Genomic DNA, 17,523 nt, shown 5'->3' with positions numbered 1-17,523 from the left:
CCGAAGACAAAGTTTCAAGAGGACAGGAATATCAACTAAAAAACTGTGATATGTCCTCCAGCAGAACCAGTAGCAGTATAAAGGTGTCAGTTTCCAAATACTGAAATAGAGATGGAGTTTGGTGGGGCAAGAGGAGCTGAATTTAAATTGACTGTATATGAGCTCCAGCTAGTGTTGTTTGTTTTGCAGGGGTCCCAAGGAGGAGGTGAGAGATGAAAATCTCACCTCCATGTTTCAGAAGGCTGATTTATTATTTTATGATATATAATAAATTAAAAGAAAATTATATACTAAAACTATACTAAAAAAATAGAAGAAAGGGATTTCATCAGAAGGCTAGAAAGGAAAAGAAAGATAATAAAATCTTGTGACTGCTCAGAGTCACAACACAACTGGACCTGTGATTGGTCATTCATTAAAAACAACCACATGAGACCAATCAAAGATGCAGCTGTTGGTAAACCATCTCCAGACCACATTCCACAGCCATCAGACAGTTATTGTTTACATTTAATTTCTGAGGCCTCTCAGCCTCTCAGGAGAAAAATCCTAGCAAAGGTATTTTTCAGAAAATATATCCATGACAGTTTGTGGAGTCTTTTCTGGTGAACTGGAATTAAGCAAGCAAGAGTAAACCAATCCCTCCCTTCTGTTGAACATTTATTTCAGAATTTACATTTAAAAGCAGAAACAAAATAGATATAAGGGTAAATTCCCAGGATGCAGGCAACTTTCATCATATGGGACTCACCAAAAAATGTTAATTTGTTTCCAGCTAAGGAGTTCTGAATTAATTTTAACTTGGAAGTGAAACTACAAGTTGCATAAGACATCACCATTGTCCATTCATTTGTGTAAATCCTGAAGCCCCTATATCTGTTTTCTTGTGTTGTAGGCTTGGCTGAACAGTGGGAACTGCCCCAATGGTGGAGACTTGCTCTTGTTGTGGCAGTTTTGGTAGTACTGCTATAGGTATACTGAAGAATAATGTCCTTGAGGAGACCAATTCCATACAGAAAGCATGCAGATTCTCTTCCACTGTGAACCTTACATCCTCAAGGAAATGACAGAATGTACCTTTCCTTCTTTTCCACTCTCATTTCTTCAATGCTAAATGTATATGTTTATGCACATACATGTTTTATTCCGAAAGAGAGCCCAGATGAAATTTTTGCTAATATATTGTGCAAAAAAAATTTAACAGAAAAGATTTTCTTTTTCTGTCAAGGAATGTTCATTATCCCCACGGTATATCTCATACAAGTTATACATACCTCATCAAAACACTTGCACAACAGGATAATTCACTATAAATAACTAATTGCATAGAGTTTAATCAGCAAGTCAAAAGCACTACTGGTGTATTTGTATGAGTGTCTTGAAGCAAAGCTGCTTTCTGTTTTTATCAATTCTCCCTTGAGCTCATGTCATAGAGCTGTAGTTTTCCCAGCTGGAGACCTCAGTGACTCTCAGATTTGGACTGCCAGGATGTATTTTCTTCCAAATGTTAAGAACATAACATTTTCCTAAGTACTCCTGGTAGTTTAACATGTTTCCTAAGATTTTGGATGACACATAACTTTTTGTATGTTTTCATAAAATCTCCCTGTCTCAATGCTTGATGGTGTTTGTGTTTGAGCAGATTTTATTGGATTGGAAAGGAGTTAATGCACTTTGTGCTCTCTAAAAGACCTGCTATTTTTCAGTACTGTAATTAAACCTATTGTCAACTTTACACCGAGCCTGAGGATAGCAGAACTCAAACAGAAAAGTTTGAATGCTCATAACACTTACAAGCAAATACTGCAGTATTTGCAACATAAAAGATATGCAGTTCTGTAAGTAAACTAGACCTGGGTGGGAATTTTCCACTGAGGTTTTTGACAGAGAATGAGATCTTCAGAATTTCAGTGTCTTTGGGTTTCATAATTTAACCCCAGCCAGCAATGAAGCACCAGGCAGCCTCTCATTCACTCCCCTACCAGCAGAACTGGGGAGAGAATCAGAAAGGTAAAAGTTGAGGAACACACATGGTTCAAGATAAAGACAGTTAAATAAGTAAAGAAAATCTGTGCACACAAGCAAAGCCAACAGGGAATTAAATCACAGCTTCCCATGAGGTGTTCAGCAGTCTCCAGGAAATCTGGGCCACATCACATGTAATGGTGATTTGAGAAGACAAATTCCATCATTCCAAACATCCTTCCCTTTCTCCGTCTTCTCCAGACTTTATGTACTGATCATGATGCCACATGGTCTGGAATATCCCTTTGATCAGCTGGGGTCACCTGTCCCATCTGTGTCTCCTCCCAGCCTCCCAGGTACCCCCAACTTCCTCACCAGCATGAGAGCATGATAAGTAGAAAAGGCCTTGTCTCTGTGTAAGCCCTGCTCAGCAACACATTATTTCTATATTATCATCCCTGTGTTCAGCACAAATCCAAAACATAGCACTATACTAATTACTGTGAAGAAAATTAACTCTACCAGAGCCAAAACCAACATATTGAGATATATAGTTTTTCCTCAAACTTGCATCTTCTATGGCAAAGATTGACAATGTTTCCTTATTCTTTTTATTTTCTGTTAAAAGTGAAATAGAATATTTAATGTTGATCCAGAATGACCTAAATGAAAATAATTTTAGACAAAGTAGTTTATTTCCTGTCAAATGGCTTATTTTTTTTTTTTTTTTAAGAACTCTGGGTCTGCTGGGAGTTAAGTATGACTGACCCCAATTTTTCCTTCAGGCTGGCTTTGGCAGCTATAATACATATTTCATGAGACACCATGGTTTTGACCTCTAGATGAACTGTTTCAGCATCCCATGGGAATCACTTGATGCTGGTGTACCACAGGAAACACAGTTTGCCCTAAGGGCATGACACAGGGGTAAGCACTGGACTCCTGATTTATTATTCTCAGGAAGCACTGCAACAACTGAGTTTAAATGACATTTTGTCTGGGCACAATTTGCATGATAATGTGGTTTCCATTAGGCCTAATCAAGCAAGGAAGAAAATGAAAGACCCTTCAGATAGAAAGACCTGAATTCAGGTTGTCATTCTGGTTGGGTGCAATTTGGAAATTTAGTGGTCTCAAGGTCTCAACGATTCATTGCTGGTGTTAAAGGAAGATAATGTTACTTCCTGTCTTCTTGTTCTTTGCCTCTTTTGACTATTTGGATGGTAAGAGCACTGTTTTTACATCATATTCAGTTCTGAGAAAGCCTCTGAGCTGTAGCCCCAGAGTGATAGGGATGACATCCCAGGTGGGTAAGATGAATTCTTGATGGCTCCAATGTCCAAAATAAAAAAAAACCAAAAACCAGAAACCAGTCCAAATCCATGTCTGATCCTTACTGCTTTACATGCATTTTCACTGTCAGTGCTCCTGTGTACTTGTAATTCTGCTGGTAAGCAAGAGAATCTTTCTTACAGATTGTTCCATTTGCAAGCTAACAAATTTGTGAAGGATCAGTGGTTCCTTGCAACATCATCACTTGACACTCACAGTTTTATTAATTAATTAACTGGTTGTATTTCTGTGGAACATTGCTGAGGGTTTAAGACATTACTTTTGAGAGAGATTTCCTGCCTCAGAGGCCTTCTTATTTAAATGAGACATGAAACAGATTTCAACAGCCAGATGGAGGAGCACAGGGAAGCAGAAACGCAATCCTGGTCGGGATGACTGTCAGTGGTATCAGTACATCCACTGTTTAAGCACTGTGACTTTTATGTAGGCCAGGCAGTGAAGAAAGTGTCTGTGCTAAGACAATATAGAAGAAAAACATATCTTTCTGTTAATATCTACTACTAGTTTATCCCCATAGAGGAAGAAGATATTTAAAGAAAATATGAAGATTTTCTCACTGGTAGAAATTTAATTCAGAACAAACAAGCAGGAAAAAAACCCAGAAAAATATTAAAGTACATTGAATTCATCTGTGCTCTGGTGATGCCTGTAATACTAATCCTCAATTTTATCATTCATTCTTCAGTAGAAGTTTTTCTTCAACAAATTTTACTCTTTTCACTCTAACTAAAATAAAAAATTTCTTTTCAGATTGCATTATGAATTAGGTGATGTTGTGAGCTTTTTTTTTTGCTTATATTAAAAATATTGCACCCAAAAATTAATTCTCAACATATTATTTTTTTATTTATTGAAGAAAATCAAGGAGCATTTTTCCACATTTTGTCAGTTTGAGAGAAGCAGAAGAGATTGCCATTTGTGCATACACTGTTGTACACATTGTGGACCAGATCCTCACACAGCCTTTGGTTTAAGCAGAGATGCAGTCTCTTGGAGAGCAGGGAATTTTCCAAGAAAATTTGACCTTGTCTTGAAAAATTGATTAATTAAAACATTAAAGTGATATTGTTGAGATTGGTACAGTGATCTCCCTGCAGATATGTAACACATTTAAAATATGTGATGTTTCCCAAGGAAGTAAAGCTGCTGCAGATTTTAACGTGTGCATTTGTGTTTCTGTTTGTATTTAGGAAACTACGGTGAAAGTGGAATGGAAGCTTTCAAAGACATGGCAGCCAAGGAAGGGATCTGCATTGCACACTCCTACAAGATCTACAGCAATGCTGGTGAGCAGAGCTTTGACAAGCTGCTGCGAAAGCTTCGGAGCCACCTGCCCAAGGCAAGAGTGGTGGCCTGCTTCTGTGAAGGCATGACTGTCAGAGGCCTCTTGATGGCCATGCGGCGCCTGGGACTCGCCGGAGAGTTTTTGCTGCTAGGCAGGTGAGTAATACTGTGCACTTATAGCCTGCTGTTTTGGTCAGTAGTGCAAAAAAAAGAAAGCTATCCTGTTTTCTGGACAAGAAGAACATCCATCACAGAGTCATGGGCTCTCCTATATCTGTTCATATCTAAAAGATGGGAAGTAATGTCAGCTCTGTCATAGCAGTACAAACTCTACAAAGACATGCATCATTCTCATGACATGCCAGGCAAACACAAGTCTGCTTGGCCACCCCTAGCAGCAATGTGTAAGGGAAAGCTGGCACAAAAATCTTTGATCTATATCACCTGTTTTGTTCACTGCAGTTTAAAATGCATTGTGTACATTTACAGCCTGAGGCTGTGTCTCATTCCAGGAACTTTGTGGTAAGGATTGCTGATGTGGCCTCTGGGTGTACCTGAAACAGAACTTCCCTAAACAAAATTTGTAAACTATCACCTTTTCTTCCTGATTCAGTGTGTTGATGTGCATAGTGTCCTAAGGGCAACGTATAGGTGTAATCCTTTCTCTTGGCTCAATGGTATCAGTGTTTCCTTTCCTAACTGCCAAAGGAAGAAAGGAAAAGTCACTTAGTGTGTGTTCATCCAGAAGGAAAAGATCCTGGCTCGTAAACAGAGAAATAAGTTATTGATGTGAACCTGAAAGGATCTTTACATTTTCCCTTTATTCAACAAGTGGATCCTAAACAAGACAGGAAAAAGGATGTATTGAAAACAAAATGGAATATACTGGGAGTCAACTAATGTAACTCAGCGCCTTTTTAATGCATTATTACAAGGATGGCCTGTTGTTGTCCCAAGCATGAACCCTACAGGAATACAAGTAAAATGATGTTAATGAAACCAGAAGTCATGTTAAGACCTCCAAGGAAACTTTCAAGGACTGCCTTGGCAGCTGGGAGACTGAGTCTGTCCAACTGGTAGGACACCAGCTTTTGTTCCTAGTCTGCCCTGTCGCACACAGCTGCCCTTCCCTCTTGGGCAAAGGGGAAAAGCAAACAGGCAACAACTGTGGCCCTTGTTTCTGCCCTTAGTCTTTGACATCAGTATACATTTTGGCATTTTCATATGGGAATTTTTTCATTCTTTCTCTGATACATAGCAACCGCCTCCATCCTTCTTTTCAAGGACATTTTATCTGTAGGGACTTCCATGGACTGTCTTGGCCCTTTTATGGACAGACACCTAAAGGGACCATGATCCTCAAGGTGAAATTCACAGGAACATTTATAGATGTCTACAATTTAGACACTTCCATGTACCCATCAGTATTTACTCTACAGTTAATTAAGCAAAATAGGACCTTCTTAGGTCCCTTGTTTGAAACGTGAATATTTCAAGTAGCTCTGAGAAATTATATTCTAGAAAAGGACTTCTACAAAGACTATCTTGATAACTACCTTTGGTGGAAAAGCCTACTCATCAGTTTAGAGTAGACTGGAGCAAATACCACCTCCATTATCTCTAGCTGAATCTGGTGCCATAGGATGTTTGCTATCTTCTTCTGTTCTAAATACAAGAAATTGTCAACTATCTGCAGCAGCACCCAAATTTAGAAGCACATAAGCATTGTTTTAAAAATTATGTTGGCCCTTAACTACTCCAGACTCCAAACTGTACATATTTTTTTAATGGGATTTATGTACAACAGTGCTAAATTTAGCCCTCTGAGATGCTTTTATGAATAAGGACTTCAGGAATTGCTGATTGTGAATAAGAGAAGAGCAATTCAGATTATCTCTTCAAAAAAAAGCAAGGTTGAAAGAGAACAGGCTTTAAGGCTTTTCTTCAAGTTTTTGTTTGTTTTGTCCATTTTGTTTTGTTTCTTTGTGAAAGTACCTGTTTCTAGCTGCAATGGAAATTGTCAGGAGTAATTATAAGAAAGTTGTTATTTGGTATATGACTTTCATTGAGTAAATTGAAAGTGGTAGCTTCTCTTAGAAACCTAAACAGTAAAGTCTTTCCAATTGAAACAAAAATCCTTAATTGTACCTGACCATTGGGGGTGTATCCATGCCTGTGGCAGTACTACACAGTTTAGCTGAGAAAAATGCAGCATGAACTGGAAGTGTTAACGAAAAAAAGAAAAAGGAAAATGTAGGGATTTTTTTCTATCCTTTAAATTTATTAGCAGAGACTCCAAGGTAATAGCTGAGAAGTGGATATTCAGACAGAGGTTAATATGCCCCAGCCAGTAACTGCTGAATCAGACAAGGATGTTTGGAGAGACATAGTCTCTCTACATTTGGCTCTGCACTTCAGAGATCTCGAGGATCTTGGGCATCCGGTATTTTTCAACAGATTTGTTTCCAATTTGATATCAAAATCTGCTACAAGCCAGGGAAAAATAAACCAAAAGAATAAACAAACAAAAGCTAACTAATTTTGCCAGCTGAGGACTTCTGTTAGGCTTTGAGTTGCCCTTAGTCTGTAGTGTTTTGTGTTTCTGCCATGCAGCAAGAATCAAGTGTAGAGTGTAAGAGGTTGTGGAGTAACAATGTTCCAAAAAGATGTTCATTCTTTTGAAAATATTCTCCTTCCACTATGGGCTAATCTCTAGGTTTTGAGGCAGAGGCAAAAGAAAAAAGCAACAGAAAAAACAGAGGACTTAAAGGAATTTCTTGACATAGATGGGATGTAAAACAATGATATTATTGTCCAGTGATCATCTGAGTTCTTGTAGAGATTTAAAGATCTGTTTTCCAGGACCTTGATGTATTGTGTGCTCTCTTGGTTTTTGACTCTTCGGCTCTGTTGTCTGTAAATATTTACCTGTTGGTTGGAAGCTAGAGTTGTTGGCTGGTTCTGTAGAGAACAAGTTAAGGCACTGACCTGGGATGGATATGACACCAGTACAAACCCAGATCTCACACAAGAAGATTGTAATAGGAACCTTTTGTGCATCATTTGTAGGGGTGAAAGACAGTAGGCAAGATTTTGAGAAGAACAGATGGTTCAGAGTGCTCTAAGGGGAAAGAGCTACATCAGAAATTAAAGAAGGCTCATAAAATTACCTTTTCTTGCAATTCTATTCAGGAAAATGGACTAGATAAGATTTATACTTTTATTCCTTGTCTGATGCAGGAGTTGCTCTGGACTACCCATTCAAGTGAGAAGGTTATAAAAGGCATTCCAAGTGTAGTGAGAGTGCCATTCACTGGAATGCCATGGGCTTACAAGAAAATCTACATCTACTAATGAATACTATTTTGTTCCCCAAAAAAATTCTTCCTTGTTGTTTTGTTAAGTGGCAAATTATTTTGTTTCTTTTCCAAATGCAGAAAGAACTAAAGTCACAAAGCCACATAGTAGATTTATGGGAAATCATAAATTAATCAACATTTTCACTTCCTCTTTGCGTTCATTTATGTTCCATTTTTTATTTGGATTCACCCCTAATATTTTCAATCCAAAGCCTTACAAAAATATTGGGATTTTTTTAAGCTATGGATTTCTCACTGCATCTGTTTTATGCTCAGATAAACAGAAAATGGATTGGGCAAGAGGAAAACACATCACATAAATTCCCTTTACAGCCCCAAGGGGAGGAAAAAGATACCTTTCAATAAACTCTCCACTCCTGACCTACTATGCAGTGTCTGAAATTGCATTTCCTGCTTGTGACAGATATGCAAGGTGGCATGTCATTAGTGATTGTAACATTCCAGAGCTTTTTGATTCATGGAAAACATTTTAAGTGCTTGGCAAACATTTACCTCATGCATCTTGAAGAATTGGACTTAACCTCAAATGAAAAGGCGAGTGTGCTGACTTTTAAATGGGAAAAAAATGTTATTTTAACTTAATTGTTACTCAGCTTAATTGAGGTGTGGACACCAAGCTTCACCTGTTTGTCTTCACTGCTTCTGTCAGCCACAGGTCATATGCCAGGAGATATCCTTACGTGTAAATTCATTTGAGAATAAACAATACATTCACATAGCAGAATAAATTTGAAACAGATTTCAGAAGGAACCATGGAATTATTACTGTGTTAAAAACCCAGCTTGGTTATACATGATTTCCAGCTTTTCCTCATTTTATGTAATATTCAGACTCAACAGCTGAAATTTTCTTTTGTGTTGTATGCCCACCTTCATCCTGCTTCTCTTAATGCCTAGTTTCTGATCTTAGGACAAAGTGATATTTCTCTACAATAATAATTTTATTTGTTGCCTTTCATCTGCAGGTTTTCCAAGACTTGTCTCAGAATGACTAAGTACCTTAGTGCTAAGTCACATGATTTTCATAATAAATTAAAAACTATTAGTTGCAACAGAAATTATAAATATTGACTATTACTGTCCTAATGAAATGGATTCAGAAAGCACTACCACAGCACTAAATAATTATATTCCTTTTTTGCTTGCTGAAATTATTTTATCCTATATCAATTAACACTTTTGAGATGGGATTCCGCATGGTGTCGGTGACAGCATTTGGCAAGGGATTGCTACCAAGAAACATAGAAATACATAGATACTCTGTTTTGAGGTAGAAGAACATCAGGATTCACAGATGCAGTCAATATGTGTCTTTTACCTCTAGACAAGAGAACTTTTCCTGGTTGACTTTTTTATTATTAGAAAAAAATTATTGTAAAAACCTAAAAATCAAAAGAAATAAATTTTGCAAAGAATTTATGATTCCTAGTGCAAGACAGTCAGACTACTCCTACCCAAAGGAGGGAGAAGGGAAAGAACAAGGATATTGGAATGGTCAGGCATTGAAACAGTTCCCTGCCCAGGGAAGTGGTGAAATTATGATCCTTGGAAGTGTTCAAAGTGCATGTGGCGCTTCGGGATATGGTTTAGAGGTGAACAGTCGGCCTTGATAATCCTTAAGGTCTTTTTCAACCTTAATAATTCTCTGATTCTAAAGGGAAGGTAGATGTACATAAAGATGAAAACTACTTGCTCAATGTCTCCAGCTTCTAAATGACATTCCACAAGCAGTTCTCATCTTCAAGAAATTACTGGGACTTCCATTTGCTTCATATGTTCTCCTATGCATAGGGTGATGCAGATTTACTACTGTATTCGCTATCATATCTGATTTAAAAAAGGAGCTAATTAAAATTATCCAGGTTTTTCTGTTGTATTTAAAGACAAAATTCTACACAATGAATAAAAACATTTATCAGAGATGGAAATATGTCCGTAGGCTCTAGGACTGATTCTGATTTTCAGCTGTCCAACTGAAGAAACATGACCAAAATTTATCAGTCTGATTTAATCTCTGACATGACTCTTAGCTACTTAACTTATCCAGGATTTACACAAATAATATAAAACTGTGACTTGGCTTCAATATCTACGGCAAAGGAATGGGAAATCTAGGGCTGCAGGGCATCCCTCAGAGTTTCCATCTCCTTTGAAGTAGTCAGGAATTGATGTCTGTGTTCTGTAATGTCCTCATAAAGATGAGGAACCAGCTCCTGCATTTTCAGGATTCACTCTGTTCTGTGAACAGACAGAACAGAGTTCTGTCCTGCCCATGGGTAAGGGCAGGACACCACTTCCAGCAGTGCCGTGATCACAAGCAATTCAAGTGAGGTTCTGCAAGAGGGCAGAAAGACCACTGAAGCAGTGCCCATTCTTCTCAGAACAACACAGATATTCTCTATCACAAATCACCTCTCCTCATAAGATATCTGCTTAGCTCCTGAGGAGATGGATTGGAGGAAATTGTTATTGATTCCAAGAGATATTGCAGCAAATGAGCTAAGTAGAAGGTAAGTAATCAAAATGAGGATAAGGAGGGAGAATAAAATGTGGAAAAGCATTAGTTCCAGGAAGCCCCCAAAGTAATTCAGCTAATAGGAAACTCAGAAATATATATGAAAAAAAGCTGGTTAGCAAATAAAAAGGGCAACTATAGCTGAAGGAAAATTAAAGCAAGATAGATGATCTGAGGGAAATGAGTTATTTTTAAGAGTTTAAAAAGAAATCTTTTGTGAGATTTTTAAAAAGCGTTTGTTGGATGAAGAACAATCTCACTGTAAAGGATGTAGTGATTTCCTTCCAGAAAGTATGCTGTGTGTTGTGGGTTACATGCCTTTTTTTATCTTTGTACAAGTTCAGCTGGTGAAGAAGTTTTTGCAAAATAAATTAGGATATGAATTTTTGTAGACCTGAAATGTGTTCTAGATTAATTTTTGGTTGTTTCTGCTACTTCTGGGAAGTATTAAACAAAATACTTCTATCTAGAATAGTTCTTGCTGTCTAACCTGCAACAAAATTGTGGAAGATAAATGCAGTATAAATGTGCAGATCTTTCCTGCAAAAGAAGCAGGTGAAAAGGTATTTTTAGAGTAAAATTGTGCAACCCCAGCCTGTATGAGCAGCCTGATCCTTTTTCTTCAATCCACAGTAGGCAGGAGTTCGGTGCAGCCTCACCTGAAAGCTGTTTTCTCTAAGACAGCAGTCTGCTGCCCACTCATTATTTATCTCTGTTCTCTTGTTCAGGCGTGAACGTGTAGCCCAAGGTATCATTGTATATCTAGTAATTAAATGCACTGAAAATAGTAACATTAATTCAGAATCTTCATTACTACCCAAAAACCCCAGGAACTTAACAGCAAAACAAAGGTTTGCTTTCTAGAGATGTAAAAGAAATTAGAGAAGTGAAAAGTTGTCTTCCCTCCTATATCCATATCTATGTTTAGAAATAAAGCAGACTAGAAGGCAAAGAATAACTTGGTTTTCAGCAGGAGCTTTGTGGTCTCCATTTGAGGCAGCCTCACGGCTCAGAGACCCTCAGGAGCAATAGCAGCAGGGTCCTGCTGCAGATGGAAGTAGTGAAGTGGTTGTTCAAGGCTGTTTGTGCAATGATTCAAAAAACCATCATTTCCTTTCTGTGGTTCAGACCCCACAAGCTATGCTGGAGGATTTTACGGGGACAAGTGAGGCAAACATATCAAACATATACACTGAAAGCAAATCAATCTGCCTGACTTTTTGAATTTTCTTGTACACCCTTAAAATCCTTTTCTTTGTTTTTTCTCAGCACCTATCTGGCCTGGTTCTAATAAATATTGCACCTGCTGTCCAATTTTAGTCACTAATGTAGAACAAGTAGTGGGGATGGGGCTCTAGACCTATTTGGAAGAATGTCTCCATTTTGCTGTTTCAGAAATGAAATCTATTTCTTGGGGTGGCATTGGTATGGGGGTGGATGTGTACCATGGCATCAAGCAAACAATGAAGAATTTCCAAGTGTGCATAATGGCATGTAAGCACACCTTCTACACATCTGAAAATGTGGCATTAGAAAATACTCTACCAGGTCAGATCCAAGGTCCATCAAACCCATGCATTGTTTCTGGGAGCAGACAGCAGCAAATGAATGGTAAAAAATGACACCAGGCCAGGATGGAGCAAAGTTCTCCTGGAGAATTCTTGGCACCTTTGTGAGGGAAGCCCTTGTGGTTATCTTCCTGGCCCTCCTTGGGACTCCCTCCAACAGGTCCACAGCCTTCCTATGTTAGTACCCCAGAGCTGGAAGCAGCAGTCCAGGGTCTCATGAGAGCAGAGTAGAGGGGGAGAATCACTTCCCCCCAAATGTCTTCATGCATACTTCTTTTGATGCAGCCCATGATGAGTTTGAATTTCTGGGCTGGAAGCTCACACTGCTGTATCATGCTGAGCTTTTCATCCAGCAGCAATCCCATGTCCTTCTCCTCAGGGCTGCTGTCAATCCATCCTTTGCAGAGCCTGTACTTGTGTTTGGGATTGCCCCTTGCACTCAGCCTTGTTTGCCTTCATGAGGTCCACATGGGGCTGTGAGATTCCTTCTGGATGGCATCCCATCCCTCTAACCTTGTCATGACAAATCATGTGTGTCCAACTGAATTATTCACTTGTATATAATTCAATTATATTATTGAAGTAATAATATAAGTAAAGGTCTACTCTGTCTCACCTACAACTAGCATTACAGCCAAAGGAAGGTAGCTTTCTTAGTCAATATGTTTGAATAGAGTTGTGCCTCAGAACTGTAGAAAAAGACGGTGGCTCCTTCAAGACTTTTGCTTCTGCACAGATTCACCTCTACCAATTTATGCTAGATCCATCTTTGGGTAGATCTGCTTAAAGTATTTCAAAGACAAAAATTACACAGCCCTCTCAGTCTGCTACTTCCCAAGCTTAACTACTCCTTATACTCTTCCTAATGTCAAACCTACAATTCTTTTAAGCCCATTACTCCTTGTCCTACCCAGGGGAACAAAGGAAGCAGTTTCTAAAACTGCAAATTCTATATTTAAAGATTTATGCTTACCCTTGTTCTGCTTTGACAACTTTCAGTATGAACAGAAAACAGGTTTTACACTTTGGAACAGCACGAGATCTCTGTTATCCCAGCGGAAATGAGACACGAGGCAAAGTACAGAAAAAGAGATGTCAAAGAATCCTGAAGAATTATGTAAGGTTTATTTTCATTGCAAAATGACAAATTCATGAGATGACCTACGCGGTTGAAAAATAGACAGAGCGGCGATCTCAAAAATAACTCCATATTGCCAGCAGACCTGTGCTTGCAGCTCTGTGTGAAAGCAAGTCAGAGGCATTGCTGGGAAATTGTGTGTGTCTGTGGGTGCCTCTCTCTTCTCAGTCAAGAGATGTGTGCTTCTGATTTTATATTTGACTTAGAAGCTCTACTTTATCCCACAGCTTATTAAAATTCAGAATGGAAGACATCTATGGGTGGCTGACTTAAGACTGTTCTCTTCAAATATGTCTTCTGAGAGTGATAGGCAGCAATCAGAGAATTTTCTGATTTAAGCCTATTTTGAGAATGAGAGACTCTTCCAATTCTAAGAAAAGGAATCAAAAATACCCTTGGAACAATAAAAACACTTTTTATTCAAGCTTGAGAAAAGATTGGATGCTTTCTTCTCAAAAACATAAATTCAAGTGGTAAAAGTATATTAGGATCTAAAACCCCAGCATTTTTATTCCACAATTTGCTGCAGGCTACATGCTAAAATATAACTTTTAAAAACATTAAAGCTAAAATGAAAAATGTGCTCCAGTACATATTCCTAGAAAAATTTAAAGGCACTTGGAACAGAATGAAAATTAGCATTATGCTTGAGATTTTCTGATCTTCAGAAAAGCTACAGAATTTTGATTGATGAAGTTAAGAGAGCCTAAGATTGTCTTTATTAAAAAAAAATTGTTTCTTTTCCTCTAAAATTAACACTTTGACAAATAGAATTTTGCAGTAAGGTACTGATTAGCACTTAGACCTGTTTCATTTTTGTTGTCCTTCTCTGCAGCAAGAGGGTATGATATTTTCCATTACTTCTTTTTAACTCTTTCTTTTGCTGACTTATCTGCATCACCCAGAGTCTACACCCAGGACTAGTGAGTCACTGCACACACACAAACCACACACACATGGCTGCATGCAGAGAAGGTATTTGTGAAAGGGGAAGACCCAAGGGTTTGTAGCTCCATGTTACTGTGTCCTGATAAAGAGAATCTGTTCCAAACCATGGAGTCCAGGAACTGTCGCTTCTCTTGGCAAGTCTGCCATCAATTCTGTTCATGTCTTAGTTTCTTAGCTACAGAGATCCTCTGTGTAGGTGAGACGCAGAAAATTGTGTGGCAGACAAATGGGAAGAAATGTTCAGCCACTTGGACAGCAATTGTTCACTTGTCCCAGCTTTGCAGCTAAGTTCATGGGTTTCCATTTTTCAATAACAGGATAGTGGGACTGGGAAAGGCAGGCAGATTTTTTCTCCACCTTCACATTTGAGTTGATTTAGTTGTACTTCAAAGACCTAGAAGATCTGAACATAAAAAGATTACCTGCACAGCAGAGATTTATACAGGTGAACCCACCCCACTAACACTGTGATTACAGAAGAGTCTTACCCGGAGTAATCCAAACTTCTGATTCGTAAACTTGTGGTGTAATTCATTTTTCTATCACTCTATTAAAGTGACAAAGCACACACAGCAGCACATTTCGCCCTCACTATGGCTGAATTGATAGTTTTTAGTGAAGCCATTGTCTCTCCAGAGATTAAGGCTGAAGGCAGCTGACAAGGTGAATGAAGTACCAGAACTCACTAAACCTCATTCTGGTGGAATTACATCCACTCCTTCCTTGAAGAGACATTATAAATTATGGCAAGAATATACTACTTTCAAGAAGACCAGATTAAAAAAGCCATGTACCATTTCAAGGAACAAGGCCCAAGCTGAACTTTGTTGGTTATTTTCATATTAGAAATCTGTAATAACAGAATTGATTAAATGAATAGTATTTTAATTAGGAAGCTAAAGTTAATAAAACTTGTATTTGCTAAGGGGTCATACTGTTCAGCCTTTATTCATGTTGGTTAGTGACACTGAAGGAGGTAAAGACAGACTGAATTTTAATGAGTAAATCATCTCTGTTTTGGGAAATTGTATAATTATAAAACACGGTCACTTAATACATTTTAACTGGTATGTTTTTAAGCATTCCATGTCTTGAAGTGCTGATATGCACAAATCAGTATTAATCTTGCATGCTGACTATTTTGAAATATGATTGGCTGATATGATTTTTAATATAATTCTACCAATCCATACCAAAAGGAACATTATTACTCACATCCTAGGAGTTAAAACAAAGTAAATTAAATATATTTCTGAAACTCTTCATGTGTTCAAAGGTTTCAAACCTTAGTTAAATCAGTTTACTTATCATAACCAAATGTGTATCATGTGGATGCTACCTGAGTAAAAAAAATATCATGTTAGCCACACAAGATCTCATTTTATCTGAGCATTTCAGATGTGAGGAAAATTATACTGTAATATAAGGTCAGATCAGCAATATGTTGAGGAGGATGGCCATCACAAAATAAAAGGGTTGATGTTACTTTTACACTTAATAGAGATTTTATGGGGCTTTAAGCAAAATTAATATACAAAAATGTGTTATTTAGCTGCTTGACCTGACACCAGATATTTATGCAAAGAGCTAGAAACTCTTGAATAGAAGGGAATGTCAAGAAACTGAAACAACAACTGCAGGTTGTTTGCCTGGTTTTGTTGATAGCTCATTACTTGAAATTGCCTTCAGAGAAAGACATTAATGAATGCACAATTGGTTTTGGTCTTTAAAAAGCAAAATCAAAGACAGAACTGCTTCTGAAGTTGTCATCTCTTAGCTGTATTTTTGAGAAAATTGATGTGGATTTTTTTTATTTTTAAGATAAGATATATAACTGATATTGTCTAGCAATAAGAAAATAGACAGCTTAATTACTTGTGCAGCAATTTCTCTGTCAGAAATCTAATTACTTCTTCCTGCTCCATAAGTCCTTGTCATGGGGAACCCCCCAGTACAAGGGTTGGGTAAAGGTAATTAGTTTTTTCTAATCATGTCCCCCCTTATTTACCACTACATTGAACTTAATATGCCAGTTTCACCTGCTGTCAGCCAGAAACTCCAAGACATGTTATTTCATCCTAGCTGTGCTCTTGTAACCAGAAGAGTAAGTGATTTGTAGCCCAACAAAGCATTAACTCCTCTCTCCCAGCTGAAAACAACAGGGCCAAAGGAGCACCCTGAGAACCACAACAAAAAAATAGTGCAGGGACCACAGAGCCTGTAGTTTGTTCAGCTGCAATATTTTTGGTTTGGTGCAGAAATTCCTAACCACAGGAAAGCAGCAAGGTGTTTCCAACAGACCAGCTGAAAATTAATACCTTCCTTCAGAAGTGCTCAGGGTTAGAGCATAGATCCCAGGCAGGGAAACACTTTTTTGGGTTTTATCTGAGGCTTTCTTGTAGCAGGTGGTGACTGCTAAATTTCTCTAAGAGTGATGCTAATCCTGAACTCAGGTTATATCCTCTTTGATTCTCTAACATGAGTGTTGTCTGAACCTCAAGTCATACATATTAGAGAAAAGGAGATGATTTCTCTTCAAAATAAGCACTAGTGGTTTTATGTCATAATTTTATTCCTATTTTAAACAGATTTTCTATCTGATCATTATATAGCACTGACAGAAGCACAAGATTCATATTAAGGCCAGTGTTAAATAGGCCTGAGCTAACTCCAATAACCAATAGCAAGGTGTAGGCATTGTACGCAGTGATTCAGACAAGGATAAGGAAAATTGTCCTCTGCTGGGGATTTGGGGTGAATGCCTCCAAACATCCATTGTGTGCTGAGAAACAGGGAAGATAAAATTTTCACTAATGTATCCCTCTCTCAGATGGGAATATTGCCTTTGTGGGAAAACAGAAATGTCACTTTTCTTCTGAGGGTGGACAGATGTGGAGTCAGGGAACAGACATCTGTTCTTTAAAAGAAGGGTATGTCTGTGGTGAGAATCTACTCAAGGGTATGAACCTACACATGTTCAGGAAAGAAAATTCTTCACCCTGAATCCTTTTTTCCTGGAAATGCCATAGTAAATTCACATTCCTGCATACCTTTGCACCTTCTCTCTGTGCTCAGAGGCAGGTTCTGACATCTGCTGCTGCCTTTTGCCTATAAAAGGAGCTGTCACTTGGATGTGCCAAGGAACAGCTGAGCCTACCAAACAGCCTGAGTGCTTCCCCTGACTCTGAGGAAGCAAGTGCCTGAAAATTCTTCCAGGTTTAGGAATTCCCAGCCAGGACTATCCTGGAGGCTACAAACTTCTAAAGCTTAAAACAGTTATTCGTGAGAAATTTCAAGGCAGAAATTTGTTTCCTGGTCTTGATTTCAGCTCCACTGATTCTGTCTGAGGATGTTGCATCCTGACATTTCTAG

At 38.2% G+C, this 17,523-nt stretch overlaps 1 protein-coding gene across 3 annotated transcripts in view; it reads left to right on the top strand.

Annotated features, from left to right (window-relative positions):
* The window catches only part of GRM5 (glutamate metabotropic receptor 5), a 226,672-nt gene that overhangs the window by 95,317 nt on the left and 113,832 nt on the right, over positions 1 to 17,523 (top strand). For all 3 annotated transcript variants that reach the window (XM_050974074.1, XM_050974069.1, XM_050974064.1), the window contains exon 2: positions 4,509 to 4,758. In XM_050974074.1, coding sequence (XP_050830031.1) covers positions 4,509 to 4,758 — 250 coding nt within the window. The remainder of the gene's footprint in view (positions 1 to 4,508; positions 4,759 to 17,523) is intronic.

Source organism: Serinus canaria, chromosome 1 (assembly GCF_022539315.1).
Source record: "Serinus canaria isolate serCan28SL12 chromosome 1, serCan2020, whole genome shotgun sequence".
NCBI lineage: Eukaryota > Metazoa > Chordata > Aves > Passeriformes > Fringillidae > Serinus > Serinus canaria.
This window is presented reverse-complemented; position numbering and strand designations above follow the sequence as displayed.